Consider the following 18557-nt stretch of genomic DNA (forward strand, 5'->3'; position numbering starts at 1 on the left):
TCAACCAGTTTCAGAGGTGATATACTAATTAAGTATGAACTGGATTGGATAAAGTCAGTAGTTTTTTAAACTGACAGGTCCTGATAGAGTATAAAGTTTAGAGTTAAAATATTTGCTCTGACACTTAAAATTTTGAAAGGTTCTGGTTAGTTAAGTTCTTCAGAAAAGTTAGGCGGGTTAGTTAAGTTTTTCAGAAAAGTTAGGCTGGTTTTGTTGATTGCAATGCAAAATATATAACGGATCCTCCGGCTCATTTATTACAATAGAATGTATTTTTTTGTTCATTTTTTTCTTCAGAAGTCAGGATTATTAAAATATTTTTTTTAAAAAAGAGAAGTTTCTAAGGTTTATAGAACACAAATCATAACAGTGGACCCCAATAAGAAGCCTATGTGTGAAACTACCTCTTGAATAAGGGACAGCATATGCACTTAAAAGTTGTTGAGAAATAGTCCTGGAAGTTATTTAGAGCCTGCCCCACCACCACCACCACCACCACCCATGTAGTCGCTCTATTACAATGCACCCCTCAAGTTAAAGAAATTTAGTCTGACATTTAAAGAAAAGGGAATTGCATATTTCCCTTATGTATGCAAATTGTATCTCAGAACAAGGTTGTATCCATCGCTCCTTTTTCCCTTCCACCCTCCACCTCACTAAGGTAGTTCTGTGGGGTTGTTGACAGCTTCTGAAGGTAATTTGACGGGAACTTTTTTTCTCTTTTCTGGTTTGTCTGCTTCTTATAAAGAGCTAATATGCTCCAGAGAGCACCAGAGGTGGTTTTTAACCAAACCATCCCAAAAGCTACTTTTCATCTGCTTTTCCTGTTCACCAGAGACCTCCCAACATTTCAGACAAAGAAGAATGCTGAAGCATTTGAAATAGCGGCTAGAGAGATGTTCATAATGCAATAGCAGCTCCAATTTTGGAATTTGCCTGTGTTCATTAGAAACAGCTGTTTTACAACTTGAGAGAGAAAAATTAGGAACCTGTGGCATAATGGAGGAAGAAAATGGGCCATCTCACCTCTAACAATGGACTCCAGTCCTGTATGATAGTCATTAGTGTGAGTTTTTTGTGACCTTATGGATGTAAATTAATATGAAAGAAAGCTCTCAGGAAAAAAGCACAAATACTATTTGCCTATAAAATGAGAGACTTGCCAGTTAGTCCTGATAAATTCAGAGAGTGGATGGAGCTTCTTTTGAGATAGGTGAGGAAATGCTCATTTTCAGGGAATCTCTTGGTGTCAATACATTTGCATCAAACATCTGCATTTAAAGGTTTCTTCATGAATTTTTCCTTATAGGCTAATATCTTTATTCTTACACAAACATTGGTGGAAAATGTTGTTTTTCATGAAATGACCTCGCTGTATTCCACAACTACCCAATCTAATGTAGCTTTGATCACTCTCACTGTATTTTGTTTCCTTCATGGCCGTGCCCCTATCTGGAGTTATCTTATTTATGTGGCAGTTCAGGTGATTATTGTCTCTCTCCTCCTACTCCCATCCCCACTGGAGTGGAAGTTTCATGTGAGTGGGGCCCCTTGCCTTCTTCCCAGTTCTTCATTTTATTCCATAACTGGGTTCTCTCATCTCCCACCAATATTTTTCAGGATCCAACCCAAAGGCTGCTTGGGGGATGGAGCTCAGATTCCTTTGACCTCTGGAAGACTCTCCTGGTGGTTAAAAGGCGTCTTGTCCTTGGGACATTGGCACGACAGAGCCAACGCTGGTGGTTGTTAAGGAAACATAACAGAATACAACCCTAACACGTCACATTCTACATACACTCATTTATGATGCAGTGTGATATTTTTCACCTACCATCTGAAGCAAGATGAGGTCATCCCTGGCTGGGATGAATTTTTTTTAAATCTCTTTGCATCAGTGGATGCAGTTTTAAGACCGTATACCTCAGTGTGTAGGACAATATGCTAACTTGTTTTTCTTTCATGGTCAGTAATCATTATTTTTACCAGGGTTTAGAAAAGCACACAATGGCCCTCATAGCAATGGGAAGCTTCACAGACAGATGAAAGAATAAAGGTAAACTTTATAGACACATTGACATATAACCCAGTTCCAGCAAAGGCGCTCTCAAATAACAAAAGTAAAAGACTAATATTTTTTACATATGCCCCAAATCAGGAACTTTCTTAATAGGCTTTCTGTACCCTCATATTAGACCCTTCCTTTAGCTTTTGTAAAAAAAATCAGAACAGGTGACTAACCTTTCTGAGTAAAATGCATCAAACCCCATGCCAAAAATTAAACTTGCATTTTCTTGTTTAATCTTCATAAACAACCTCATAAGATAGATGCAAATAAAATATGACTATAAAATACCACCAGTAGTTAACAAATGAAATGACAATGCCAGTCTCTTTTAATGGAACATAGTTGTTCTAAAAAGTATATATTTCTTTTCAACTTTTAAAAGGCTTCATGGATTAGATACTCTAATATTAACATGTTTTTCTTAGGTTTCCTTTTTGTAATTTTTAAAGCATTTAAGATGTATAAAGTAGTATTTTACTTGGAGAAAAAAAATCAGTGACTCCAAAATGAAAAGTAAAAGTTCTGTCTTTTCTCAGTCTCAGTCCCTCCTCTTGAGATAACATAAAAGTTAAAAGCTTCTTCTATAACCTTCCAAAAATATATTGTTCCATGCTATGCTCTGTGATTTTACTGGACAATATATTTTTGACCGCTTCATCTAGTATTCTTTTTAACAGCTGCATGGTGTTTCATTGTGTGGGGTAGCATAACGGGATGACAGTGTCTCCTTTGATGGACGTTTAAGGCAAGTCGAGTGATTTTCCTATTATAAATAAATAGTGCTTCACTGGTCATCCTTGTACATTTCTTCTCACGTACATACTCACACAGGGCAATGTGAGTATTTCAGAGCATGACTTCCTAGGAATGAAACTGCTAGGTCTAATACACATCAACCTAAATTTTAATGTTGCCAAACCTTCTTCCTACACCAATTATATTCCTACAATAGTTACACCAATTTTCAATATGTAAGAATGCTGGCTTATATTTTAAATGTCTTCATTTTCCTTTTAGATGTTCATATAGCTTCCAATTAGAAAATTCCTCCACCTATCCTCTGCTACTACTTCCTCTAAGAACCCTAAATAACCTACACATATTATACTCATACAATAATATTTTGAAGTACAAAAATACTTTCTGGGTATCCCTTTCTTTCCTCCTCATGTACAGTATGTACATTCTGATGGTATTATTTACTAAATATATACATGTACCGATAAGTGGCTTTCTAGAGACTAAGTGATACAATCCAAACTTTGGAAACTTGGATTCTTGCCCTCCAGGGGAATAAAAACAATAGGAAAATGCCTTTCAGGATCATGATTTAACTTAGCTAATTGCAAATCAAAGATTAATGCAAGAAGGCAAAACGTTCAAGAATGAATTCAGTTATTCCTGAAGTTAGGAATAAATCTATAAATTCTAGCTATATGAATAATTGAGGAATTATTGGGTAGGGATCAATAAATCACTTCTAGAGCAGTGTTGGAAAACTGCTCCATCTCCTCAGTATACTAGTTACAGTTACATTATTGGGCTCCAGAATGCTGGGTAGACTGGTTCATTTAGTCATCTAACATTGCAATAAATGACCTGGCAACAGATTTAACATTTTCTTTGTAACATCCAAGATTAACTCTTGAGTCACTGGCCAGAAAATCTCTTTCTAATCCTACCAGAATTTCAGAGCTATTAAGTACTTTAGTTCTTAGTCACTGAGAAATCATTATGACGCTTTATTGAAAGAAGTCGTGGGGAAAGAGGGAGGGATTTCTACTCCTCTACCTCTGTGACTTGAGAGTAAATTAGAAAAATGGGAAATCATGATTAGGGATATCTGCATATTATGTATATTTGAGCAAAAATACAAATTTTGCCTCTCTTCAAGAGAGTTGCTTTTGAATAAAGGTGAATAGCTAAAAGTAGTGATTCTTCACATCCAGCTAAAGAGCTGATAGTACTTTAGTTTTGTTTTTTTTGTTTTTTGTTTTTTGTTTTTTAACTTATCAACACAGTATAGACAATACCTCATGGGGCAGACACAGATGAAAGCTGTGACACAGGAGTTGAAAGGCTGTCACCCTCCCGAAGACTCACACACAGCATGACTGTGGCAGGGTGTTCTGTAGAGAAAAGCGCTCTGCTATTCCAACAGTTACTTTATTGGTGTGCCCATCCCAAGCAAAAATCATGGCTTGAATTTACTCTTTGGATGATAAATATGAGGTTCTTCACCAAGAAGAATATTGAAAATCAGAAAGGTTGTCAAAAATTGGGCAAAAGGAGGAGATTTGGAATTGGTTTTGGCTACTTACTATCAGTATTTAGGAAACTGACAAAAATGCATGAAAAAATAATTTTCTTGAGACTAATCTTTCATTGCATAATAACTTTAATAGCATCTCTAAAATTTTCAAATGCACTTTTCAAAAATTTAATTATACTTCATTGTATTTGAATTGTGGCAAACGATTTTCTAATACAAGCATTTTTTTTTTAATTCAGTTTTATTGAAATATATTCACAAACCATACAGTCATCCATGGTATACAATCAACTGTTCACAGTATGATCACATAGTTATGCGTTCATCACCACAATCTATTTCTGAACATTTTCCTTACATCAGAAAGAATCAGAATAAGAATAAAAAATAAAAGTGAAAAGAGAATACCCAAACCATCCCCCCATCCCACCCTATTTGTCATTTAGTTTTTACTCCCATTTTTCTACTGATTTTTTTTCAATTTTTTAACTTTGTTTATCAAAAAATTAAAAACAAACAGGCAAACAACAACCAAAAAAACCCCACAACATTTCAAACAAAGCAATGGATTAAGGAAAACAAATAACCTAAAATAACTACTTTGCTTCCAATATGTTCCTACCATACCCCAAGAAAATTAATAAACCATGTCCAAACAGAGGAGTAAGAAAAACAAATAATCTAAAATAACTACATTGCTTCCAACATGTTCCTACCATACCCCAAGAAAATTAACAACCCCTAAGAAAACAAAGGAATAAGAGAAAAAAAAAAACCTAAAATAACTCTATTGCTTCCAACATGATCTTACTATATCCAAGAAAGTTTACAAACCATAATCATTCCTGAGCATTCCCATAACATTGAGATTACCCTCCATAGTTTATCTGTTCTTATTAGATTATCATTCCCCCTCCACTAATTGGTATCTCTAGGTCCCCTACATTCTACAGTATAAAACATTAATACAAGCATTTTTAAAGTTAAAGATTCTACATCGGTGGAATAAGCTAACGCATGAACCTTGGCAAAGAATTGGAAAATTTAGTAAAAGATACTAATACAATTAAATTTAGGAAGGCTTTCCTTTAAAGGAAATAGTCCAATGTTGCATAGACCCGAGCTTTTGTAAAAGCAGTGTGAAATAATTGGGTTCTTTCTAAAATATATTTTGTGATACAAACTGGATGCAAACATTGAAACATAGTAATTTTTGTGTGCAGAATATAAGCTCCATTTAATAGCTATTGCATCTAACTTTTGAGCCCAACTTCACTAAACCATCCTAATTTAAAAGACCTTGGAAATCTCAAATTATCTTGATTAAATTAGGCTAATCCACTAAATGCATCATAATTAAAAGGATCATGCCATTCTTTAGTATTCAGCACACCAGGCATTAGATTTTTGTCCCACTTTCATGTATTAGCTGTCAGTTGCTCACTAAAAGAAAAAAAAGATGATAGCACCAGTCATCATTATCTCTCAATCAGTTATCTGTCTAGTGCTTGAATTCCCTCTGCAACACTTTGCTCATTGTTCCTTCATCTGCTGTATATCTATCTAGTGACAGGAATTCATGAATTCATCCCAATCTATTCCATCTTTGGACACATGGAATAATTTTAGTCATAAGACACCTTAGAGAATTTTTGGATTCTTTAAAATATATGATATAGTACCCAGACAAGTAGTTTTGAGCCCACCTTCACTAATAACCTTCCAAAATCTGTGGATCAAAGGAACACTAAATGCAGGAGGGAGGCTGTGATAAATCTTGCACAAAAGAACTGACAAAAGTGAAGCAGTGTTTACATAAATGTGGATCCCTCTATCTCTTTGTAGTAAAGAATAATTTTTGTTTTCCCCAACATCTACCAAATTACCGGAGTGATAAAGCAGGGAGGAAAGGTTTTCTCACAATGTACACAGACTCGAAAAGATAAAGCAAGCCGTCAGTCATTCTTCCTTTTCACAGCAATTCCTGGGATCTCCAAAGAAGGGCACGGCTAAGACAGAGATCAACTTATGTAGATGTCCTGATATACACATGTTGGGCTCTGAGAATTACAATCCTGCTCCACACAACAGACTTTGAGTATGAAGTAGGCTGCTCAGTCATACACCGTCCTTTTACTGCACAGCAAATGTGTGCAGTTATCATCAGGGACATTTCTAAATACAAAAGTACATATATTTTTGTTTGCTATGTAGTTAAAGGAACTATATTAATCTCCTGTAACTAGTAAATATCATATGCTAAGTCCTTTTTTTCTGGCACCACATAAGAGTTCTCAGTTTTTTGTCTTTTGCCAAGTCTATTAGTGCCTCTGAAGCCAATTTTTAAATTTGTATATTGTGAGATCACATTAGCTTTGGGGCATACAGGATATAAGCACTAAATGATGGAATGTAACCAGGCCATGGGGCGCTCTAATTGTAATCAGAATGGAGAACTATTTCATCATGACATAACAAAAATCTGTATTCTTCAAAGAAAAATTCTAAGTCTGTATGTGGTTATAACATTAATTTTAACAGCTTTAAAAAATCTACTGTATTAGAATAAAATGTCAGCCTTAGGTAATCTGCTCTGAAGAGAACAACTGAAACGAAACATGCCATTTTGTTCGTTATTCAAATTGCCAAATAAAACAAGATATAATTAGTCCTGACTTCCTGCTCTTGCTTATACACCTGAGGCCCCTCCCTGCTCCTGTTTCAGCTCCACACACCCAGGATCTTAAGGGGACACAGTGGAGGAAACTTTCTTGGAAAATGGCTCATTTTTCTACAAATTCAAAAGTATGTATTTGATCGAAATATTTGGGGAGGAGGAGGACAGATACTATTTAGAGAATTACCTGTGTGTCTAGAATCAGAAAGGTTGGTGTAAAGCAGCATTTGCAGGATGTTTGAGGATCTTTCAGGAACTTGATTCAAGGAGCATGTCGGATGTTTAATCCAAGTTTGTGTCCATATAAATGCCCTGTGTGTGTGTTTGTGTGTGTGTGTGTGTGTAAAAATGTTACTCTAAGTTTTTTTTCTGAAGGCTTTCACCGTTTTAGTCAAAATAATGGCACTTATTAGTGCCATCTGCTATTAGTGTAATTCCTACTACCCCTAACTGCTCGTTGTTAATTAAAACAGTTCCCTCCTGGATGAATACTTCACTTATTACAGCTCTCCTTGGAAAGCTGATCCCTGAATGTGGTTTACAGAAGGAACATGAAATAAGAACAAGAGAAAAGCATTTAGGAAAAGCTTTGGAAAGTTAGCTTGGAAAACCTTAACTTGAAAAGAGAAAGAGAACAAATTTCTGTCCATACAGTCGCTGGCTGATGGTGCCAGTTTACTATTTCACTCAGCTGACACTCAGGCCCTGTTTTAGGTGTGTGTTTTGTGCTTTCTCCAAGACACACAAGCCACATTAGAACGTCCTTCAACTACACTGGGCCAGAAATGTGAGAGGAGACCGTGGAGCGCTTCCTAAACCTCTGACAAAATAGCCACCAAATCTGACAAGCTGAAACTGCTCTCCTTGCCTTAAGCGTTTGCGGTTGGCTGATGAGATGGAAGACAGAGAAGCAAAACCCTTTGAAACCTAGATTTCCGGCTTTTTTTGAAAAGGGTATTTCCTGCTCATTCACTATCCCCGTTTCACTCACATTAATCTTCCTCCCTTCCCCCCATTCATGATTAGCTGGCAATATCATTAAGGCAAGAAACTGAGGGACTGACTAATGAATTAGGGAAAATTGTAGATGAACTCTCCTATATTTTGACTTTGGGGAAAGATGTTCCACTACTGAAGAAGAAGTCATATTCAACGTAATTGCTTGTCACGTGCAAAGAAGTAACTGCTGGGCTTTCTAAGAGTCTACGTATGAACTGTTTTATTTGGGTTTCTGTGATTCCACAGAGTTGAAGATGGCAAGAGGAGGTGCTGCGCCTTCTCCTAGTTTGGCTTTAGATTTTTAGGGCTTCATAATCCTGAGGCAATCATGTATCTCAGTGGAAAAGTTCCAAAAGCATAGCAGACTGACAGCATTATCTAATAAAACATCTCCCACTTTATCCCCTTTGGAATGTAATCCAAGTTATAACGATAGCTAATAGTTACCTGCTGTAACTGTAGTAACTGCAGCAACTGTAGCAACAAAATAGCTGAATGTGCACCTCTAGCTGTTTAATGTATGCAATTTCTCATTCTCAGGCTCTCTCTATAATCCATTCTTTCCCCCAACGCTTTGAAGGCTTGGAGGCATTGAGTACAAATTTTCACAGTATAGGTAGCTTTGAAGTGTGACTTGTCAGGGCATGCTGACTTATTTTTGTGCTTGCTTAGGGAATTGGTGAGGATGAATCTATTTTTAAATAACAGGTGTAACTCGAAAATTTGTGAATGAGTGACAGGAGGGTTGGGAACCTTTTTTCTCCTGTGTACTGTGAAATTGACTTTTATCTACTCAAGGGAATGAATCATATTTGCAAAGAGTCCAAATATTCTCCAAAGCCAAAATCACATTTTCAAGTTGCTCTTGTAGAGTGTTTTTAAAGATGACTGCATGTCCTGTTTCGCCTAGGACAATCCCATTTATTCCTGTAATTGTTGGTGGTAACCTTGTTCCTTCGCAGAACTGTCCTGGTTTGGACAGTAAATTATATAGTCACCTTGATTATTTTCCAAAGGGGCAAGAAACTTAGCAATTTCATGTGCCATGGCAAAATGTCAGCATGTCAAAAAAGTATGGTAAGTTCTTGGAGTTTCCAGCCAAAGGTAAATGAAATGTTAGAAAGCAGCATTTCACATTGATTCTTGTCTAAGAAAAATAGTATTTAAATATAACTGGAAAAGCTGGTGTGGCAAATATATTTCAACTGAGATGCCAACTGGTATTAGCAGCCTAGAGCACTGTTTGAGAAGGACTCTGAAAAGAGGCCAGTGGGAAAGGGTGATTTGCCCTATTACTGAGGTCTGTCATGACCACTGGAAGAGGTAGAGATGTATGTCAGGTATTAACTGTCGCTATCATCATATTAGAGGAAATCTTAGTGATAATTCAACCCAGTGTTTTCTAAAATGTGTTCCACAAAACAATAATCCTTCATCCCGATTCTCAAAACAAGTGTTCCATGGTCAAATTAGATTGAGAATGATGCTTGCCACATTTCTCACTGGGAAATTCAGTCAAGGCACTAAAAAATTTTGTAGTAAAAACAGATGCTTAACTTTGCTTAAACTGGTGCTTTGTAAACTTCTTTGACCATAGAAACCCCCCTTTTTTTTAATTTAATTTTATTGAGATTGTTCACATACCATACAATTATCCAAAGATCCAAAGTGCACAATCAGTTGCCCACAGTACCATCATACAGCAGTGCATCCATCACCACAATTAATTTTTTTTTCAATTTTCATTACTCCAGAAAAGAAATAAAGACAAAAAAAGAAAACTCAATTCCTCCCATGCTCCTAACCACCCCCTGCTCCATTACTGACTCATGGTATTGGTATAGTACATTTGTTACTGTTGATGAAATAATGTTAAAATATTGTTAACTGTAGTACGTAGTTTGCAATGGGTGTATTTTTCCCCTATATACCCTTCTATTATTAACTTCTAGTTATAGTGTCATACATTTGTTCTAGTTCATGAAAGAGATTTCTAATATTTGTGCAGTTCATCAAAGACATTGTCCACCACAAGATTCACTGTTTTTTACGTTCCCATCTTTTAATCTCCAACTTTCCTTCTGGTGACATACATGACTCTAAGCTTCTCCTTTCCCCCACATTCACACACCATTCAGCACTTTAAGTTATTCTCACAATAACATGCTACAGTCACCTCTGCATAGAACTGGTTTGAAACACCAGTCCAGCTCGTTCCTTGCATTTCACAAATAAGAAAACTCAGACCCCCCCAAAAAAGAGTAAGTAGACCAAAGTAGGCTTAGCTGGTCTATGGTCTAGGCAAAACCAGAACCAAGGACTTCTGATTCCAAAGCCTAGGTTCCTTCTACTATATCATGAATGTGGAAAATATTAGAAGCAATTTGATATTTTAACAGCTTCTGGCAGCACGAATATTTTATATGGATTCCCCTTGCCTATTTTTCTACTTGTTTTTAGGGATGGTGATTTAATGTCTGCATGTGAATAGTATCCAAATATGAAGCTACTTCTCATGGTCAAAACAAAACAAGATAAAATCATTTTTGAAGTTGAGTATTAGCTGGGATTTTTTTTCTCTCATTTTATCTTTCTTTCTTTGAAGATAAAGTGATTTTTAGAGGGAAGAATAGCTAGACATGAGTCTGGTTTTGGTTCAAAATCTATTTTATCATTTCCTGGGCTTTGAATTTCAAATCTATTTATTGGTCTCTTTTGGACCATAAGGTTAAAGTACATCTGTTGACCACACAAATTTAGCCGTCGGCCTTCAAGCTAAGCAGTCATGAAATTATAGCCATAGTCAATTTAGACAAGGACTAATTTCACTCTGGTCTGCCTATAAATCCTCATGACAGAATAAACATGGTGTGTCTTGTGGTTAATGTGAACACATGTAAAAAATTAAGAAATTGTTGACGACAAGACAAAAATACTTCATAAAAATTAATTGTTTAATTGAGGATGTATGAAATGTGATATTTACAGATGGTCTGACTTTGAGCTTAGTCATAAACAAAATTCATCTTGGACATAAGTTGCACTTTTGTTTTGGTAGCTCTCTAATTCATGGCAGAACCCTGCCATTCCGTTGGAAGAAAGGAACGCCTAGAAAATAGAAATACTGCTGAACCACTAATCTTTCTGGATCTTTCCTACCCTTTATTTCTCATTATAATAACATTAAAGAAACTGGTGACTATAGTTATCTTTAAGCATGGACTTCCATGAAGCCATATGGCTGCTTGCACATTGGGAGATGTGGACAGCTATAGGCTAAATTTGCATTCTGCAGTCATCATTGCCATTCCTTTGAAGATAAATTTTTCCAGTAATTGCAGATCAGTGAAACTGTGAGGAAAGACTAGACATATCCTTAAGGATAACTTTGTTTTCTCTTGAGCATAAAGAAAGTGACTTACAGGAGAACATACAGATTTGATTGTGTTTAAAAATTTTAATTTAGTAAGCGCTTCATTGTTTCTATTAACTGACTTCTAAGTTTACCATTTTCCTTAGCAGAGTTAGTGAACATTAGCCAAGATTTACTGATGAAACTTTATAAGTTTTATAAATCAGAATTGTTTCATTTTAAAAGCCACATGTTTAAAATACAGTGTGCAAAAAATTTCCATGACACACAGTTGTGGTTCAATAAAAAAGATAGCCACAAGAAACTGTCAGTTATAAAATCCGTATTTCCTGCTCTTTGGTAGTATTAGAATACATACTACTAGTCAACTTGTAAGCCAAATGATGCCATATGTGATTTTTAAACATAAATTATTAATGTACTATACTAGAAAGTATATATTATACTTTGCCAGTGGATTTGTTGGTTCTTCTCATTTATCAGTTTAATTTATTCTTATAAAAGCAAACAGTTATTGCCCTATCTTGGAGAATCAGACAGTTCTGAACTTTCCCAGATGTATATTCCAGCTCCAGTATGCAGTTCTGAGCTGTACTGCTCATTGCCTAGATCACAAGAAAAGGAAGAAACGATGGCCAAAACGGGGAGGTAAACTGCTAAATTTTCTTACACTGCCCAAGAATGAAGCGATTGGTGATTTTCAAGGACAGTTATTTCCTCAGAGCAGTTGCAATGCCTCTGATCTTTAGTTATCCTCCTGAGCCCTTTTTGATCTCTGAATCAAACAGCCCTTAGAACTGCAGTCAGATGCAGCCATTCTCCTTTAAACAGGCACACTCAGACCAAGTCAACAGTTACATTTAACCTCACCTTGAAATGTAGGAAGTGAACGCTTGTCTATGGAGCTTTTCTATGTAAAACACCTTCTTGAATTTCTATCCAGCCCAAACCTGCTGGTGTCACAATAGGATCCTTGAATTTGGGGTACCATCACTTTTTTAGAGTGGAATGTTTGGAAAATCCTGAGAAAAAAGATATTATGCAAAAATAAGAAAAGTATATATTAAAACAATCTTGTTTTTAAAATCCCAACACAGAATGGCATAAAGAAAAAAGTCGTTATACAGAGCTTTAAATACTACAATCCCTTTTTTTCCTAAGTTCTCTAATCCTTTATGAAAAAAATAAGGGAAAATTCAAGACTCATAAAGTTGATCAAGATTATCCACTCTCCCGTAAATTGATCTCAACCTAATTAATTCTATCGATAGCAAACTTAATCTATAAATATGAAGCTATAACCATTTTTAAAAGATTTTTTAAAGCAATGAAGACCTACGCTCATTAGATGAAGTATTTTTAACATGTCTTTTTTTTTTATATAATTGAGATTTCTTACCTGCCTCCCCTACTAGCCCCATGAAATAAGAAACCCAGTTTAGCCAACATTTGTACCCATAGCTCGTCTGTAGATTAGAGTTGAAGTGCAATAAGCCTCTTACTGAATGAATAAATGATTGATTGAGTGAATGAATGCATTTGAAAGCATTTTATTTCCAATCAATGCAAGGTTCATACACTTGTGGTTCATGTTTGTGGCCTAAAGATCTGGCAACCAGGCGCAACTGATTCATGGTTATATTAACAACTGTTAACTCTTTTGAAGGGAGATTTACCATGCACACTAATTTTTCAAGGCTTGCTTATGGAGCTTCCTCAGCTCCCTGTTGTGTGACAGTTGCATAGCTGCTTAGCAGCTCCACTGAAGATTAGACAGTAGGAATCAGCAAAATCTATTCATTGTTCATGTCCATAGTAAAAAACTTGGTGAAGGATGAATCTAAAAATTTTGAGGAAAATAAAACTTTAGAGATTATCTTGATTTAATTGTCCATGATCTTCTTTTTCATTACTATTAGATAAATAAGAGTTGCCTGTATCTAAAAGAATAACGCTAACTACAACACTGTTGTGAAAATAAATAAGATCATATTTGCAAAGCATACAGTATATAATAAGCATTCAATAAATATTCATTCTCTCCCTTAATTTGAATTTCTACACATTCTTAAGAACTATCATGGTACCTAAACATAGTATAATCTCCTTATCCTAACTGTGAGATTATAGTTATGCATTTTAACCATTTTATGGTAGAAAATTCAAAGTATGATTCAAGTTGAAATTTATCAGCAGTACGTAATGGTAAAATAGATCAATAGATCTTAATTTTCTAATATGCTGTCCAATGTCCTATCCACTAGATCTGTGACCTCCCTGTATTACAATGGAGTGGGAAAAAAAGATTGAGAGGAGTGTCTTCAAATGGAATTTGGCCTAAGTAGACTCATTCTTAGCCATTTTACATACGTCAACACATTCTTCCCCTTCTACCAAATTCCCACTCCACTCCTATGCCATAATAACATAAAATGGGCTTTCAGGATCAGGAGAAAAGGGAGAATGTATCTTCTAGAAAGAGACCAAGTTGAGAATGGCAATTATATTTCATCTCATACAGCAACTTGAGTTGCTTTGTGGCTTGTCAGTTGCAAAAGCTCTGCTGATCCCCTCAATATCTTGTTTTGCCAGAGGCCCCTGAGAAGCCCAGCTCTTTTGTTGTTCTCATTGCTTTTCTAGTAAGAATGCACCCCTGTAGCTTTTATCCTTTTTCAGAGAAAGAGGCAAAGGGAAAAAATTAAATAGTAAAAGGGCAGAGCAAGGCTGTGAATCCTCAGAAATTATTGGTTTTTCCCCTTCAACACATTCATTGAAATGTCTTTATTTTTTAGAACATAATTATAATTTTATTCTTCAAGGATAATCAGAAAAAAATACTGAAAAAGTAACATAAATAATAAAAGTTCTGCTGAGCTCCGCCAGGGATTCTGAGACATTGAGTTTCACTAGCCAAGAACATTCTTATCAATTAGTGATGTCTGGCACAGAAGACGGAAGGGGGAACATGTCATTCCCTGAGCCATGCATTTGCCAAACCTGTACTTTGTTCTATTTTCTATGCCTTATAGTTAGCTCATCACACCACTATTGCTTTTCCTAAGCTGCAGTAGCAACAAGAATTTAATGTAGGAAAAATTTCAGGAGAATAAAATTTAATGAACAGACTTTACTTTTACCATTCCTTTGAAGAATCCTAAATGCTTTGAGTCCTTTGCTAGGAAGATGAGAGAATTACAACCTTTAAGAAATTTAACTAAGAAAACAGGACTGTAGCGCATCTCATCCATCTACCTTGTGGTATCAGAACTTCAAAACTGGAGGATTCTCTTCGTTTAGATAAGAAAGTGATTTGTCCTTGATCTGCTACAAGAGCAGACAAGACTGACTTTCCCTTCTGATATATGCATTAACTAGGTTATTTTGAGTTTAATCTTATGCTTTTTAAAGGCACTTCAGTTGGAAGAGATGGGGGTAGATAAACCTTTCTCCAACTCTATCTTCAGACAAAAACCATGAAAGATATTACTTAAAGTATTTATTAGTTCAATCCTTTCTTCACCTGTAAACTTATTCTTATTCAAGCAGCTCAATGGCAATGTTCCATATAGCAAAAAATGTGCCAGAACCTAGTGAATAGGCCCCTTCTCTGGAAAAACTTCCATTTTAGTATGATAGAGAGGCTCATGAAGAGATCATTTCAATACAATGTGGAAAGTATGGTGGTAGTAATTTAGACAAGGTACTAAATTCATTGATACATTTAAGGACCCAATATGGGTATATAATCTTAGAAACACTGTTATATTCTAGTGTATTTCAAAGAAGCTAAGCCATTAATTACTTCCACTTTTCATCAAAGACTTCTCTACATCATTTCCTGAAATATTTTTTAACATGATCACTGAACATACAGGCCTTCCATTTCATCAAAAACCTTAGAATCTTGGAACTTCATGACTAGAAGTTTCATCTCTTCATACAGGTGAGGAACCTGAGCCTGGAAGCTAAGTGACTTTCCTGAAGTCACGATTGAACAGCTTTGCTGGACTATTGCTAGCTGCAATGTGTAAATGGTTCCAGTCATAAATTTAACACATATTTATCTAAATGCTGGCCAGGTCTGACTCTACAGGGAATCTGCCATCCAAATATTTACAATTTTCCTCCCTTTTCTTTGGTCAAACCCTTTCTTACCAAGTTTTGATAGCATGGAACTGATCAATTCATGGGCACTTATATCAGTCACAAACTGACTTTTTCTGACAGTGTGAAAGAAGCATAAATGACTCGTGTTAATTATTATACTCATCACCTTTTTGGACAAATTTTTTCTTTCCTTTGAATTATTTCTTTTATGTGTTACAATCTGTAATATTTTTAAAGTTTTGTTCCCTGAGCCAGAGAATAAAAAGCATGAATTTTTGGAGAGCCAAAAAAACAGGTCATCATAGTGATATATAAGCACCAACCATTTTACCATGTACAATTGTTGAATAGTTTTATGACATGATGAACCACTTTAAAGGACCAAATAGATGTGTTAGACTGTTGCAGGGAATGCATATGTTGAACTTTTCTGTGTAAAACACCTTCTTGTGTTTCAATCCAACACATCTTGTTTGGCCTTAAGGAAGAGTGGTATCTAGATGGGATTGATGAAGAGTGTAAAGAGAGAATTCCAAGGGAGAGAAAATGTGAGCAAAGGAAGGTAGGCTGGTAACACACAACAGCGGTGTGGGGGACAATCAATCCAAATAAATATTTATTAGAAGCATAGGATTAACATAGGAAAATAATAGAAAATAAATTCAGGACCAAATTATATGAAAGACCTCAATGTCATATCAGAAGTTTAGGGAATGATTTAGGTAAGGAAGAATATCAAGAACATTAATCTTGTAAAAGAATATAGAAAAAAGAAGATAGTTTAGTGGAGATTGAAAGATCGATTAGGAATAAAGCCACAGTTGGTTCTTAGGAGTGAGAATTTGGTCTATAGCTGTTTGGAAAGAAAACAGAAAAAAGGGTACTGTGAGATAATTCTGGACTGGAACGTTCTCCAAGATTTTGTGGAAACAAAGGAAACCACAGAATTCCCCAGAATGAAGAAATAATGTTCTTCTCAATTGGCCTCCGAAAGTAATATGTATTGCACTGCAGAAGATACCCAACTGGCTGGTTATTTTATGTTCTTTAATTCCCAAAGTCTTATCTGTTCTCTTGCAAGTATCACATATTAAATTTTTAGCATAGTTTCTGAGGTTAATACTCTGAATATTAACAAACTCATTTGCTTCGTTAATTTTATTTTCAAATTGAATGTAGACAAATGCCTATATTATGCTAACCTAACTGTAGAAAACATTAAAGCCAGACTTTAGTGCCATATTTTCACAGAAGGTTGCCAAGTCCAAAGAATTTCATGGAAGATTAGACTCAGAGAAAATTGCTAAGTGCTGATTAAGAGCTAAGTGGACAATATTGTGTCACAGACTTCAGTCCTTTTAGTTGCATTAAGTGGCACATTCCTACATATTTCTTTAAAAATAAATCACACCTGGTGGGGTTTTAGGACAATGTCACATTTTTTCCATAAAATAAAAAGGCGACCAAATCCTGTTGAGAGCTTGAGTTGCTAGGGGAATGGAGGAAAGAGTGTGAGACAGAGCCGGTATTAAAACAGTCAGACAGCTTGCAGCCTCCCACACCAGCATCCTGGTTGTTTGGGAAAGGAAAGGGGCTGACCAGCAAGAATGAATTATAGCCCAACCACTGCATGTCTAACATCTCCAAGGCCATGCAGTCTGCTAGAAATTTTGTAAATACCAGAAATGTGGAAGGCATTAAGTCTGTTACTGCTCAGCTGATCATAAGTCTTAGGGTCAACAAAAATATTGCTGCTTATGATTTTCTGACATGATGGTAAGTTTTCCTTAATACGTTAGATATTTTGAGTATAATGTTTATATCACTTTTCTATTTTTCTTTAGATAAGAATAATAGACGTGTGATAAGTATAAGAGACATTTATTATGAAACATTTTATAAGACACTGTGAATGTCTGTTCTTTTTATTTTGTAACCGAAACAGTCTTTCCAAGTTTGGCAATGCCCTTTATTTCAAGATTGATGAAAAGTACAAGATGCCTCACAAAGAAAGCTTGTGGGGATAGTCTCGTCATTAATTTCATGGTCTAAAACGTACAGCTTCCATCAGTAACATTGACAGATCTTTTTTTAATCAAACAAGCATCTTACTACGTAGCATGTCGTCTTTCACTTCTGCTTTATTGTTTTAAATATCACCATTTCCTTTCTGTCTTTCCTATCCCTTGACCTCCATTTGGCCTGCAGATGGTTCTGTGAAGGGAAAGAGCTGCACGACACTCCTGATATTCAAATCCACTGTGAGGGTGGAGATCTGCATACCCTGGTCATTGCAGAGGCTTTTGAGGACGACACAGGTCGCTATACCTGCTTGGCTACAAATCCCAGTGGCTCAGACACGACATCTGCTGAAGTGTTCATTGAAGGTAAGGAGAGCTGCATGGTGACGGCTTGTGAACGGTGAATAGCGCGAGTATCAGAGGGCTCTGTTGTGGATAAGCTTTTCCAGTGCACACAGCTTAATGGTGGTGTGATTCAAACCTCATTTTTCCTGAAAATCTTTTAAATAAACTCAACAGTTCTGACACTTAGACATACATTGACTATGTCTAATGTCAACATTTGCTCCTTTTAATTTAAAACATTTCAGCTACATTAACTTGAATTTATTTAAAGTATAAACTTTTCAACTTATTTTGATCTCTCTAGTGAAAAAAAGAATGGGAACATAATTCAAATACCATATCAACCAAAGTTAAACTATAAATAATTTGGAAAATCATTCATGGGAATTTTAAATAAATATTTTTAAATGTTCTCATTTTAATAAATTCTAGAATTTTTTTTTAAGACTATTATTCATGCTAAATGTACTATGAACTTGCAATCACTGGGCTGAGAGTAATTACAAGAGTCAGTGTTGTGTTAAAGAGGGACACGCAGGGAGTGAAATATTTCTATAGCTCTATCAATCCATTTTTGACAAGACTTACCTTCTAGGGAATTAGAAAACTTTATATCAAAGTATCATAATTTCACATTATTATTATGTTTTGATCCATACCAATAATTTAAAATGTTTTGTGTGTTTTAATACCCCATT

General features: G+C 35.6%; 1 protein-coding gene across 2 annotated transcripts in view; it reads left to right on the forward strand.

The window, feature by feature from the left end:
• The window catches only part of PALLD (palladin, cytoskeletal associated protein), a 394561-nt gene that overhangs the window by 124218 nt on the left and 251786 nt on the right, over window positions 1-18557 (forward strand). For both annotated transcript variants that reach the window (XM_037830974.1, XM_037830975.1), the window contains exon 2: window positions 17702-17880. In XM_037830974.1, coding sequence (XP_037686902.1) covers window positions 17702-17880 — 179 coding nt within the window. The remainder of the gene's footprint in view (window positions 1-17701; window positions 17881-18557) is intronic.

The sequence above is a fragment of the Choloepus didactylus genome, chromosome 3 (assembly GCF_015220235.1).
Source record: "Choloepus didactylus isolate mChoDid1 chromosome 3, mChoDid1.pri, whole genome shotgun sequence".
Lineage (NCBI taxonomy): Eukaryota > Metazoa > Chordata > Mammalia > Pilosa > Megalonychidae > Choloepus > Choloepus didactylus.